General features: G+C 41.9%; 1 protein-coding gene across 1 annotated transcript in view; it reads right to left on the bottom strand.

Moving 5' to 3' along the window:
• Positions 1–986: 986 nt before the first annotated feature.
• The window catches only part of CPO (carboxypeptidase O), a 32003-nt gene continuing 18053 nt past the window's right edge, over positions 987–14936 (bottom strand). Inside the window, exons 4-9 of the mRNA XM_061382665.1 lie at positions 13863–13967; positions 12643–12753; positions 11145–11235; positions 8222–8424; positions 2133–2217; positions 987–1320 (exon numbers count right to left, since the gene is read on the bottom strand). Coding sequence (XP_061238649.1) covers positions 1058–1320; positions 2133–2217; positions 8222–8424; positions 11145–11235; positions 12643–12753; positions 13863–13967 — 858 coding nt within the window. The 3' untranslated portion in view covers positions 987–1057. The remainder of the gene's footprint in view (positions 1321–2132; positions 2218–8221; positions 8425–11144; positions 11236–12642; positions 12754–13862; positions 13968–14936) is intronic.

The following is a 14936-nucleotide window of genomic DNA, read 5'->3' as shown; positions in this document are numbered from 1 at the left end:
CCATTGGAACAGAAATTCTATGAGAACAGGGACCATGTCTGCTTTATTCACCATTGTAAACCCAGAGCCTAGCAAAATGTACCTCGTAGATTCTCAAAAAAAATTTTTTTAATAAGTAAAATATTAAGTAAATAAGTAAAACAAGCAACAGCTATAGAGAAATTATATAACTTTATCTTCTGACTGCTGCTACTAACACAGTTACACAAAATTAAGAGTAAACTTGGGTCAAAGGCACAAGCAACATTTTCAAAGAATTTAGATGGGAAAAAATTTTCCAGACCCTAAGGCAGCTGCCTTGAAACTGACCACAGATCAGTTTCTGTGAGCACAGGCAAGATCAGAACTTCCTAGATGACCTATAGCTGTGTGAGCCACTGAATTGTAGAGTGGTAGCTGGTTGGAGAAGGCAGTGGCTACCCACTCCAGTACTCTTGCCTGGAAAATCCCATGGACGAAGGAGCCTGGTGGGCTGCAGTCCATGGTGTCGCTAAGAGTCAGACAGGACTGTGCGACTTCACTCTCACTTTTCACTTTCCTGCACTGGAGAAGGAAATGGCAACCCACTCCAGTGTTCTTGCCTGGAGAATCCCAGGGATGGGGGAGCCTGGTGGGCTGACGTCTATGGGGTCGCACAGAGTCGGACACGACTGAAGTGACTTAGCAGTAGCAGCAGCTGGTAAAGAATCTGCCTGCAATGCAGGAGACCTGGGTTTGATCCCTGGGTTGGGAAGATCCCCTGGAGAAGGGAAAGGCTGCCCACTCCAGTATTCTGGCCTGGAGAATTCCATGGACTATATAGTCCATGGGGTTGCAAAGGGTTGGACCCAACTGAGTGACTTTCACTTGTAGCATTACTGTACCAATAACTAATATTATACTCTTTTAGAATTAATAAAAATCATCTACAGCAGAACAAACATGAAAATACAAAGATGATTCACCTTTATTGAAAGTATTTCTAGTTAAATTATTTGATTTCTCCATAGTTGCAAAAGCACCTGTTGGGCAGCCATATCCATGTCACTGGGGCCGAGCAGGTCTGGGTAGGATGCACTTAGAGAAGAGACATGAAGGACATCAGCAAGCCCAGCACCAGAGCAGTAGATTTTGCCTTTCTGGCACTGTTTGTGTACCAGTACTTCTCATATACATCATCTAGGACTGAAAGCACAGCCTCCATGGTTTCCTCACAAGTGGCCTGAATCTGAGTTTCTGGCAGGACAAATCCATAGGTACCATTGTCCCTCAGTTCAAATGTGTATGAAAAGGGGATCCCAATGTCCCGAGCCCAGTCTCTTGAGGATCCTGATGTAGCATCTACAAATAAAACATGGAGGCAGAGTTAGAAGTTACCCTTGGAAAAGATAGATTTCTATAGGGACATTTAAGGGACTAAAGGTTCAGCCTAGCAAAATCAACTCTTTCATATTAGGATCTATGGACAGCTGCCTTCTTCCTCTCTTCGATATTTTCGGCTTTTGTCTCCACTTACCATCCCCACGATACCTGGCATTATGCCTGGCACCTAACAGAGGTTTGGTTAAAATTTCTCAGGTGAATCAAAGAAAAGACAATCTGATATTAGACAGTAAGAGTCAACTGACATATCAAGGACAGAAACAAAATGACCTATAGGAAAAATATTCGGAGAATACCATCTTGTTGGTTCTTCAGTGCTTGGAGGGGGTGGTAGCTGGGGATTGGGAAAGCAATGCACTGTTCTTTCAAGTAAATTGTTTTTTTAAAAAAAACTCCAAGCCCCACCTCTTTTGCTTTCTTAACCTGATAGTCCTCTGGGAACTAAATCAACTGATCAAGGATCACTGGAAACAGTCTTTCCTGTTAACTCCTGTACCTTCTCATGGCTAGCTCTTTATAACTGAAGCCAGAGGGAGTACTGATCTGAGCCAGTGTATTTTTTACTTTTAGTTAGCTTGCACCTTATCCCTAGAGAACACAATTCTGGATTTGTACAGCCTGCCTTTTATCCTTGATCATTTTGATTTGTACAACTTCCTGTTGATCCATGGAACACTTTTATCCTGTCCACCACACCCCACTCCAAAGTCCACTGATTTCTTTTGTGCCTTAGATACTATTGAAGAAGTTAAAAAAAAAAAGATACTTACATAAAATATCTGCACTCGATCCAACTCTATAATTGGTTCCATGCTTTGCTTTCAATGCATTTGCTGCCTTCTGTCCAACTTGGATCTGTAGGTGGGAAATGCAGAGACAGATATCTGGTGTTAAAAATAAATCTAACAATCCAGAGTGTTTGCTATTTTGTCCAAATCCATCCTCTGAGTTCCAGACTATCTTTCTAACTTCCCACTGAACACCTATACCTGGGTCATCTGCTGATACTTCAGACTCAACATACTCAAATCCAGTTTCATCATTTCCTCCACTAATAAGGCTGTTTTGATTTTCATCATTCTGTCTTATTACGTGCCCCATATGTAAATTCCGACAATCATCTTTGACTCTTCTTTCAAATAATGACCAAGTTGCACTTCTAACATCATCACTCTATTTCAGTTTTATTAACTCTGAAATGGACTGTTGTCATCTTCTAATAAGTTTTCCTTCCTCTTACCAATCCTTAATCCCAGCTGATCTTCCTGACTTCAGGGTGAGCTTTTGTAGAGCAGGACTGTGATCATGGTCCTGCTGAAAACCCTCACTGACTCTTGGTTTCCCACTGCGTTAGGGTACACTGCTCAGTGTAGTATTTAAGATTCTCTACAATAAGGACCTAACCCACCTTTCCAGCATCATATTTTCTTGATCCTACCCTAGATTATAGTCAAACTCCAGTTCTCCCACAGTTCCCCAGATGTGCCCCATGTTCTTCAGCCTCTCTGCCTTTTCTCAAGATATGCCCTCTACCTGGGATGTCTCATTTCTTTGTTGAAATTCTGCACCACCTCAAAACCTTCTCAAATGCTAAGTTCTCTTGAGCACCGTGACTAGATTATATCTCCTCGCTTTTTTTTTTCTTACATAGCCCTTTCTTCATACTCCTCTTATTGCTTCCCTCTTATTTTTCTTTAAAGGTATTTGATATTTATCTTTCACTCATAGATTTTCAGAACAGGAAATGACACCCTTCTCTGTACCTATCACCATGTCACCTGACTGCATTGGAAACCCTTCAGAACTAGATGATGTCTAAGGTCTCAGCCTTGCTCTCTGAAGACCCTTTCCTGAGATCAGAAACACTAACTGAAGTCTAACTGTATTGGCTATGTTTATTGACCATGCAATAAATCTCCTTTCATACCCTATGGACAGTCTAAGTATTCCCCACCCTAGATTCCCTAGTGCTATATTCTAGCCACCTGATGACTTACACCACTACTTCCCCTTGGGTTCTACACAAGACACCATGAAAATCCCCTTAGCCACCACCTGCCTGGATCCACCATTCCTTCACCCCTTAGGGCAGCCAGACTACACTTTCAGGAGCATCAGTTCCCGACTTCTTCCCTTGATCAGTGACAGATCTTATTTTAGATTCTGTTTTTGTTTTTTTTTGTTTTTTTTTTTTCCTGCTCCTGTACTGCCCCACTGAATCCTAATGTGTGACAGTGTGGTCTTTGGGTAGAGTGGATTTAGGCACAGTGACATTCAAAACGAAAAGCAGGAGAGGTAATAAGTGGTGGGAGGGTTCCATGCAACAGTGGTAGGACTTAGAACTTTAAATTGAACATATTTGCAAGCTTTTTGCCTCCTCTCCACTCACTACTGAGTTTTACATTCTCTCTCTCTTCCTGAAAGATTATACATCTGCCCTAGTTCCTGGTTCCTAGTGCCTGTTCCTGTGTCCAGAACTGAAATGATGGGTAGGAAGGGTTAAATAAGTGCAAGGAATAAATCTGGTTTTAATCACTTACACTGGAAAGAAGTTGTTTTTGTTGTTCAATCGCTAAATCATATGTGACTCTTTGTGACCCGCCAGGCTCCTGTCCATGGGATTTCCCAGGCAAGAATACTGGAGTGGATTGCCATTTCCTTCTCCAGGGGATCTCCCTGACCCAGGGATTGGACACTTGTCTCCTTCATTGGGCAGGCAGGTTCTTTACCACTGAGCCACCAGAGAAGCCTCTGGAAAGGGGTACAAGAGCTGTCTGCAGAAAGAAGAGGAAATTATAAGAAGGAGAAGAGAGTCAGGGAGGGGATTTCTGGAGAGAAAAAATCCATTAAGGAAATCAGAAAGAAGAGTAGAGAGAAAGGAAGGATTCAGAATAGTTGCCGTGTGTGAGTGAAATTAAAACACTCACCCTGGAGAAAGAGTTGCTAAAATTTAGCAGCTCACTCCTTTTTGTAGTTCTTTGGGAGTCTCTAGTAGAGATATAAATTGCTTTTAATTATTCTTAATTCCCATGTGTATCTGTGTTTCTTTGAATGAAACTCTGCTAACTTGTCCATGTGGGGTCTTAACCGTTATTTGGTTTGCATGAAGCAGCTCCAGGCTATATTTTCTATTCAGATAGGTTCTTGCACTCATTTTTTATTTCTTGAAACTCACTCCAGATCAAGATTCTTTCTTCTCATGGCCAAACTTAATTTTATATAGTTCCCTCTCCTTAAATCCTGCCTATTGGGTGGGAAAGAGTCTTTCCAGTTTCCTTTTCTTTATTGACAAAAGAACTTGTGATTTCTGTCTCCTTTCAACACTATACTGCAAGGCCATAGAGAGCCAATTTCTCTGCTATCCTTCTTCTCAGCCTTAAGGTTCCTTCTAGTCAAAATAATAAAAAATCTCTTTGCTAGTAGTGTGTAATTTACATTGTTAAAGACCTCATGCATGCTTAATAACTTCTTTCCTGGGCCCAGAAAGTTTCCTATACGCATATATTCACGGGCAAGTACTCAACAAGATTGATTAAGGCCCTGGCATCTGTGTGGGAGGATAGAGCTTGGAATGGGATACAGGGGTTGATGTGGAAAGAGTTCAAATGGAAAGAATGTCAGCATTTGAAACATTAGACTTCTTATAGCTATTCTAATTTCCAGAGAAGTTTCGAATGAGGCTATATATAGTTCTATTTCCCCTACTTAGTGATTGCCAAGTTGTCTATCACGCAGTATAATATTTATCATGATTTATACAAATTTTTCATTTTGTAAATACATAGAGATTAATTACTAGTCTCTGGTGGTTGTAAATATACCAGAAATGGAAAACTCCTGAAACAGTTGGTGTGATTCTGTCTTTGTGTGCTCTATCAAAGCTTACCACTGAGAACCTAAAAACACTGCTAACTAGCTTCAATGAGTTTGACACATGGTGGTAACATTTTCAGTCTTTTTATGGAGAAGTCTTAGTGATGAATGTTATGCTAACTTTTCAACACCTGATACTGTAAGAGACACAGAATTGAAGCAATCTTTGTCAATTCAATTTTCCAATCTCTACATAGAGTATTAAGAATTGCCAGTAATTCTCATCTTAGAGTTCCACCTTCCATTAGTGGTAAAGTCAGTACTCATTCTGTGGTCAGAGGGTTCTAAGGAGACAGCCCTCAGTAGCCCAAGACCCTGTGACCTTTGAATGCAAACCTTGCAACATGGCGATGTAGTATCTGTTTTCCTGGACTAAAAAAGGGAATGAAATTACCTAGAAAAATACTGGGATATATGAGCCTCTTTTTTTTTTTTTTTTTTTTTTGCTGGTAGAAGACCTGTCCCATCAAAGATCTATAATGGCCTGTCTGTGGTGGTTCATTTGTATTTGTCATAGAATCCTTTAAGCAGAAATCAAACACCCATGGCGAGATGGTTGGATAGTATCATGGACTCAATGGACATGAGTTTGAGCAAACTCTGGGAGATAGTGAAGGACGGGGAAGCCTGGCGTCATCCATGAGGTCACAAATAGTCAGAAACAACTGAGCGATTGAACAACAACAACAATGGCAAATATCACAGGAACTGGGAGATAAGGAGGGGTCTGGGCTTCTTGACTGAAATCCCTGTTTCAGTACATTACTGAAGAAATAGAATTTCTGGGGTACAGAAATGAGGAGAATATAGGACACAGTGGCCCAGGCATCAAAGTCAATGACAGCTTCCAGAAGTTGCAGACCCTTCTTACGTGGAGAGGAGAGGCAGTGTCCTGTGGCCTGATAAATGTGATGCTTGGAATCTGAAGACGTGAGCTCCAACCCAGACTCCACCATTTACCGTCTACAGGGATTTTAGAAATACTATTAACTCAAGGTCTTAACTTCTGCATCTCCAAAGTGAGCTTACTATATTGTCATGAGGATCAGATAAGGGTCATAAAATCTCCTTGTAATTTTTAAAGTTCTAGGTAAATGTTATTTCTACCTTGTACAAAATAATCAGGTAGTACAAATGCCCAAAAACAACTGTGGAAAGACAGTTGGGTACTATTGGATATTTTTGACTCCTGGAGGAAGTATTCCCCTCAGCAAAGATCTATAGTGGTTTTTCTTTTAGTGCCCAGACATGTGTTTTATAAGTGATGTTCCAGGGGGAGAGAGACAAGAGGAAATGACAGAGTCAATAGGCCACCCGCCTTCTGTGATCTTAAGAACAGAGCAAGCCAGGCCCCCGTCCAGCCCAGCATTTGTTGATAATGAGAAACTTGTTTAAAAAATATTTTTAAAGGGTATACAGAAACTAACAAGTGTTGGTGAGAATGTGGAGAAATTGGAACTCTTATTCACTATTGGAGGGAATGGAAAATGGTGTACTTGCTCTGGAAATGATGATTCCTCAAAAAGTTGAAGACAGAATTACAACACGATTCAGCAATTCTACTTCTGGATGTGCCATGTGCTCAGTCATGTCTGACTCTTTGCGACCCCATGGATTGTAGCCTGCCAGGCTCCTCTGTCCATGGAGTTTTCCAGGCAAGAATACTAGAGCAGGTTGCCATTTTCTCCTCCAGGGGATCTTCCTGATCCAGGGATCGAAAATGTATCTCCTGTGTCTCCTGCATTGCGGGCAGATTCTGAATGGAAAGCAGGGTCTCAAGGAGATATTTGTACACTTGTGTTCAGAGCTGCATTATTTGCAATAGGTAAAAGATGGAAACAATTCAATTGCCCATTGATTGATGAATGGGTAAAGAAAATGTGGTACATACATACAATGGAATATTATTTAGCCTAGAAAAAAGAACTTCTGATACATGGTACAACATGTTTGAAGCTTGAAGATATTATGCTAAGTGAAATAATCCAGTTACCAAAAGGACAGGTGCTGTAAGATTCCACTTATATGAGCTACCTAGAGTAGTCAAACTCAGGAGACAGAGAGTAGAAGGGTGGGTGCCAGAGACAAGGTGGGTGGGTCCGGAGTTGTTTGACAGGTAGAGATATTTGATGATGCAAGGTGAAAGTTTTGAAGATTGGTTGCACAATAATGTGAATATATGTAACTACTGACCTGTCCACCTAAAAATGGTTAAGATAGTAAATTTTATATCGATTCTATCACAATTAAAAGTTGAAAAAATAAATTTTAGGAAAAGATAACAAATACTACAACAATTCTAAATTGACCCTTTCTTTGACTTATGTCTATTGTTCTCAGGTTCACAAAAGGGCAAGAGCCCAGTACTTTCCAGCAATTCTGCCCATCAGGGCTTGGGTAAACAGAGCTTCAGAAAAGGACCCCAGATAAGACAAAGCAGAATTTCCCTGCCCCGGTTTGAATTCCACTGGCACTTCCCCTTACAAATATTCCTAGGCAAAAACTAGAGGCAGAGTTCAGAGGGAAATAAAGCATTGTGTTGAGCAGAGAAGAGAGCAGATATTATTTAGCCATGTTATTTTAGATATGCCATATTCCACTAACAGCTGGCAAGTTCTTTAAAGCACGGTTCAGAAGCTATAATTGCTGAACTGAGCTTCAAGAGAATTTACAGAAATGAAAGCACATTCCTACAGATTATTAACATAATCATCTCATTTATATTATACACGAATACCTAAGATGTCTCCCAACTTGACACTTTTTGAAACAGGTAGTTAATTAACGTAGGTAAAGCAGCATTTAACCTGAAGTCTTCCCAGCAGGCGTCTGGCAAGGTGAGAAAAGCGGGAGAAAGAAAATAAGGAAAAGCAGAGGGAACAAAAGCAGGGCTGGAGCCAAAGTCCTATTAAAGGAAACGAGGGGGTAAAGGAAGGCAGAGTCCTACTGAGGCCTCTCAGGGCTCCGGCACTGTGTATGGGCTTACCAATTCCTCATGGTTATTTGATTTATTTTTGGTGTAGCCATAAGGCACGAGAATGAGCTGTCCATAAGAGTGCATGGTCAGGAAGCAGGCAATGTTCTCCTTCTTGCTCTCGATAAAGCTGGAAACAGCTTTCGTCTCTGGTTCAGACATGGGTCCTGTTCCACAAAACGTTAAACTTTCACAGTTGTGAGATGCACCGATACCTGAAATATACAGGAAACCCCAAGGAAGGCATCATGGTCTCCGTTTAGCACCAACTTGGGTGGGGGTTGAGATCGGGGGGTGGGTTGCGAGGATTCACTCTTACTCAGGGCATCTGTGGGTGGAATCAAGGCTTGCCTTTGCTTGTCTAAGTTTGTCCTGGTTAAATGTCATTTAAGGAGGAGCACAGAAAGGCAGGAGGGTTGATGTTCAGATTTAGAAACAAACTCCCTGCTTATGTGGCTGGGGAAGGAAGATGCAAAAAGGAAAAGCATTTTCAGCAATCTTTCACTTAAATTTTTGGGGAACCCTGAAACGAATGCTTGGGAACCAGTTCTTGGGTTCCAGGGTCAGCCTCTGTCATAGTCTTATTGTCCTAAGTGTCTCTCTTGCTGTTTTACTGGCATGAGTCTCTCTAGAGCTATTTTGCAAGGATAGAAAAACAGCTATTTTCAGTCAGTTGTCTTCACCAGTAATAATAAGGACCATCAACAGAGTACCTTTTCCATGCTGGGCACTGTGCTCAGCCCCTCCTGTGAGACATCTGAGAAATGGGATATTTCCTGCCATATCAGTAAACAAGGATATCATCAGATCAGATCAGTCTCTCAGTCGTGTCCGACTCTTTGCGACCCCATGAATCGCAGCACGCCAGGCCTCCCTGTCCATCACCAACTCCCGGAGTTCACTCAGACTCACGTCCGTCGAGTCAGTGATGCCATCCAGCCATCCTCTGTCGTCCCCTTCTCCTCTTGCCCCCAATCCCTCCCAGCATCAGAGTCTTTTCCAGTGAGTCAGCTCTTCGCATGAGGTGGCCAAAGTACTGGAGTTTCAGCTTTAGCATCATTCCTTCCAAAGAAATCCCAGGGCCGACCTCATAGTCATCACCAATTGCAGCCCTTCAGTGTGAGCTGAGCCCTGGGGGAACTCGGGAAGGAGAAGAATACTTGCCATCTAGCAGCCATCAAAATGCAGCCACTCTCTGCAGTGAGCCCCAAGGAAGTTCAGGAGGTGAAAAACAGACAATACTGGCCCCAGATAGCTGAGGTGCATATCAAAGGAATGGTTTCAGTCCAGACTCTTGCATCTTCCCATACACAGAAAGGGTTAAATTCCTTATCTTGGTATATCTGTTTTCTTTCATTAACAATAATATTTTGACCTTCAGACCACCTGCTCTTTATTGCGAAACTCTACATAAACCTGGCTTTCCCCCTCACCTGCTCAGAGTAGCTCTCTCAAGGTCACTTCATACACTGTCTCCCAAGCTTGAAGTCCTAAAAATCCTCACCAAATAAAACATAATCCTCAACTTTTAGGTTGTGAATATTTTTCAAGTTGATACATCTCATTGAATCCCCACGACAACCTCCTGATAAGATGGTATTATGTTGAGCCACATTTTTTAAAAAAAGAGAAAACTAAAGCCGAGAGAGCAATTTTTCCAAGATCACACACACAGCCACCGAATCTGAACCTTTGTCATTTGGTTTTTAACCAGACTGCTCTTATCCATCCTTATTTCTATTTGCTTCCAATCTATTGAGTCTGTTCAGATTCAGAAACATGAAAATGCCTTGATGAGAAGAAAATGTTTGTCTTGTTCTGCCCTCATGTTGTAAAAAATATCTGCAAGGATAATTCTCTGACTTTTCTTTATACCAATTCCTAAAGAGATCCTTGATGAAAGTGAAAAGGGAGAGTGAAGAAGCTGGCTTAAAATTCCACATTAAAAACTAAGATCATGGCATCTGGCCCCATCACTTCATGGCAAATAGTTGGGGAAACAATGGGAACAGGGACACACATTTTCTTGGGCTTCAAAATCACTATGGATGCTGACTGCAGCCATGAAATTAAAAGACACTTGCTCCTGGGAAGAAAAGGTATAACAAACCCAGACAGTGTATTAAAAAGCAGAGACATCACTTTGTCAACAAAGGTCCATATAGTCAAAGCTGTGGTTTTTCCAGTAGTCATGTACAGATGTGAGAGTTGGACCATAAAGAAGGCTGAGCACCAAAGAATTGATGCGTTCAAATTGTGGTGCTGGAGAAGACTCTTGAGAGTTCCTTGGACAGCAAGGAGATTAAACCAGTCAATTCTAAAGGAAACAAATCCTGAATATTCATTGGAAGGACTGATGCTGAAGCTGAAGCCCAATACTTTGGCCACCTGATGTGAAGAGCTGACTCATTGGAAAAGACTCTGATGCTAGGAAAAACCAAGGGCAGGAGGGGAAGGGGGCAACAGAGGATGAGATGGTTGGGTGGCATCATTGACTCAATGGACATGTGTTTGAACAAACTCTGGGAGATAGTGAAGGTCATGGAAGCCTGGCATGCTGCAGTCCATGGGGTCACAAAGAGTCAGACATGACTTAGTGACTGAACGATATATTTTTAAAAAGAGTGATGAGTTTCAAATATATGCACACTGATCAAAGTCATCGTTGCCCTTTTTTAGGCAATCTCACTTGAAAAGAGTCCTGCATATGAGTGTTGCTGTTCTTATTGCATAGATAATATCATCTCTTTAGACAGAGTAACACCAACCAGGAAGTCCAGAAAGCTATACAATATTAGATGTTTATTTCAAAAGTTGCATATATAAATAGTACTAACTCTAGTAATGCACCTCTTTCCTAGCTTCTCTGCTCCGTTTTTTTGCTTTTTGTTATTCATCTACTTACTAATGATGTACTTAGTAAGCATGTACTTACTACACCAGGATGCATCAAAGTTTCGATTGAGATCTGTTCCAAAACATGTGCCATTATTATGGGATGAACGGGACTTCCTCCAAAGCCGATCCTGTAACAGGGAAACAAACAGGGATGTTGTCATTCTAAGGTCTCATAAATCACAGTGTTAGTGATGATGGGTGGTCCTTGAACATGAAAAATAGTTCCTAGGACTGTCTGGAAGAACCTGCCTCAACATTATGAAGCTAGTGCATTTAATTTTTAGTCCCCCAGATGGGTTAGTAACCCCCAATAACAGGAACATCTGTACAACCCTAAGTGCACATGTGTGTAAACCATCACTTTGGAGGGGTAATTTGGCCTCTCCCTCATGGGCAGATTAATAGTGCCTGGTGGATGTGATCTGCTTAATCAGGAAAAGCTTCAGAGAGTCATTTTTTTTAGGTTCAAGTGATAAAGAATGAAAGAGAAATGGCTTGGCAGATGGAAAAAGGCTCTTGCAGGTGCATCAGAGATCGTTTGTGCACATTTCTGGAAGCAGACAACTGATGAGTAGAGATAGGGATAAAGACATGTTTCACCAGACAAGCTGGAAGGGAAGGGCTTGATTCATACTGGGCCAGAGAGGCCGTTACAGAGAAAGGGGTCCCTTGAAGGTCTGGGGGAGCTGGAAGAAGTGGGAGGAATGAATACTCCCTAGAAACAGGGCTCTGACTTCTGGAGCGGTATGCTTTAGAAACATTTTAAAAGAGGAAGTTGTCTATTAAATAAAAATCTTGGATTTCCCTGGTGGTGTAGTGGATATAAATCCGCTTGTCGATGCAGGTTTCAATCCCTGGTCAGGAAGACCCCCACATGCTACAGAACAACTAAGCCTGTGCTCCACAGCTACTGAGCCTGTGCACCCTTGAGTCTGTGCTTGGCAGCAGAAGAAGCCCCCGCAATGAGAAGTCCACACACAGCAACGAAGAGTACCCCAAGCTTACTGCAACTAGAGAAACCCTGCACAAAGCAACAAAGACCCAATGCAGCCAAAAAAAAAAAAAAGATAATTTTATGAGATGTTCCCCTGTCCACAACTCCATATGCATGACCACCATGGAAAAATAAAGGTTGGGTTAGAATTTATAGATTATTTGTGCCACTCATGTTTCAAGAACTGATTTAAGGATACACGGTAGTGTAGGAATTTTATACCAACATAATCCTTATCAGGTGACAGGCAATCCACAAATATTAAAGAGATGGAGTGGAAGAAAAATTAAGTCTGGCTGAAACACTGGGAATAAGTCAAAAACAAACAAATAAAAATATTAAAAAAAGGCCTTCAGCCTCCTTGATCCTAAACTTAACTTAGATTGTTGACTTAAAAATGTGGATTTTAATTCCAAATGAGGTTTCCTCCTTTAAATGACCACGAAACATTTTTATAGTTGCAGTGACTGAAGTCAGAAAATGAACCTGAATCAAGATCTAGTTCGTGAACCCATCCCAGGACCAAACTCAATGTACTCACAGTCGTCCAAGTGTAGATGTAACCATCTATGTTAAGAACCGGAAGCACGTAGAAGTCCAGGTTTTTAAGGAGCCTTCTTATCCTTGAGTTGTCTTCATAGTTCTGTAGAATCTGGACATTTAATAGAAAAAGGTTTGGAATGATCCTGGGAAGAGGTCTTTTCTTTCAATTTTCTGACAATTTCAGCTTAATCGTAGGAGGTGAGTGTACACTGGCCTTTGCCCATCAATCCTGCCTCAACTGTCCTGTTCAATGTGTGGTCTTTCTGAAACCTCTGCATATATCAGAATCACCTGGAGGCTGGCTTGTTAAAATACTGCCCACCTGGCTATACACCCCCCCATCTCCACCCCAGCCCCAATTCACTAGATATGAGGTAGTGAGGTGGAAACCCAGAATTTGCATTTTGAACAAGTTCCCAGTTATGTTGATGCTGTGGGTCTAGGAACTACACTTTGAGAACTACTCCTTGTGGATGTCATCCTGTTTGGGCTTCTGAAAAGCCTTGACACAAAAGTATCTTATATTAATTTTAAAGTCTTATTCCCTAAGGAGGGGTATAGGTAATATGTGAGAATTCACAGTGCCAGGTATTGATAGTTTCTGTGTTAATCTCTTAATCCGCACAACAGGCACTGAAGTAGTCATTTCATACACCTTTTGCAGGTGAAAAACTAGGGGTCCTGGTGTTAGAAATTGTGCACCAGACTATTAGAAAGAGATGGCTCTGGGATTCAAATTCATCTCTGACTCCCAAGATATATTTTCTTCTCCATTTAGATTTGCTTACCTTCCAATAAAAATGATTTTGGGTGCACTAAAAAGACACCAGAACATCTAACTCAGTTTTCAGTGAACCTACTTATGAATTCCATTCACTTTGAGGTGAAGGAGCAGCTCAGTGGAGAGCTGCCTTGCCAACATGTGAAAAGAAACGTGCTCTCTAAATAGCCGAGACGTGACAGGTGTTTTGTAGGGTAGTTAACCACCTGGTGTCTCAGACAGTAAAGAATCCGCCTGCTATGTGTGAGACCTGGGTTCAGTCCCTAGGTCAGGAAGATCCCCTAGAGGAGGGCATGGCAACCCACTCCAGTATTCTTGCCTGGAGAATCCCCATGGGAAGAGGAGCCTGGAGGGCTACAGTCCATGGCGTTGCAGAGTCAGACACGACTGAGCGACTAAGCACAACTAGCCATTGTGAGAAAGTTAAAAACACTTACTTCTTTCACAAACCACTGGCAGAAAGCAGGGGCAATCCATTCCCTGGCATGAATTCCACAGTCCATCCAGATAATCTTCTTGGGGTTACTGGATGGTTGGCTGATCTGGAGGGGACATTTGTGTTCCATTATCAAATAATTGCTTATGATTGCAAGCCACTGTGAAAAGTTATTAGATCTTTTTTTATTCCCCTAAGGGCACCTGTCTCCCTCCATTCCGTGGTTTCAAGGATGAGGCAAGGCTGCTGGTAAAGACACCCACCAATATGACCCTCCTATAGTTATGAGATGGCTGGATGGCATCACCGACTCAATGGACATGGGTTTGGGTGAACTCCAGGAGTTGGTGATGGACAGGGAGGCCTGGCGTGCTGCAATTCATGGGGTCGCAAAGCATCAGACACGACAGAACGACTGAAATGAACTGAACTGAACTGAACTGATGGTTATGCTTGCTCTCTTATTTTTCTTAGGACAACTTACTGACTCCCCTGCGTCCCCCACACAAAGCCTGGTCTTCCCTATACCTTAAATTATTCCCTAACTTTAAATAAAGGCCAAAACTTCCAAGCCACAAACTGTGACGCTAAATCTCTATAAACTGTATAAAACCTTCCCACATAGAGTTCACTCAGAGTAAAAAAGTACACAAGTAGTAACATTCAAGAATCAAAAGAACTTAAATTGAATCCCAGTCTACATTTAAGGGCTTCCCCAATGGCTCAGCAGTAAAGAACCCCCCAGCCAATGCAGGAGACATAAGAAATGCCGGATCAATCTCTGGGTTGGGAAGATACCCTGGAGAAGGAAATGGCAACCCGCTCCAGTGTTTCTGCCTAGAAAATCACATGGACAGAGGAGCGGCGGGCTATAGTTCACAGAGTCGCAAAGAGTCAGGCACAACTAAAGTGACTTAACATGCACACATGTACTACATTTAAACTTCTTGAAAACTGAGAAAGGATCCAAATACACAATGTCCTGCAATGCTTATTAAATTCATTAATTTCCTCTTTCTTTAGAGACTCCTCCAGTCCCAGCTGACCCAGTCTTCTTTCTCCTCTTCCCACTTGT

Source organism: Bos javanicus, chromosome 2, assembly GCF_032452875.1.
Source record: "Bos javanicus breed banteng chromosome 2, ARS-OSU_banteng_1.0, whole genome shotgun sequence".
NCBI classification, from domain to species: domain Eukaryota; kingdom Metazoa; phylum Chordata; class Mammalia; order Artiodactyla; family Bovidae; genus Bos; species Bos javanicus.
This window is presented reverse-complemented; position numbering and strand designations above follow the sequence as displayed.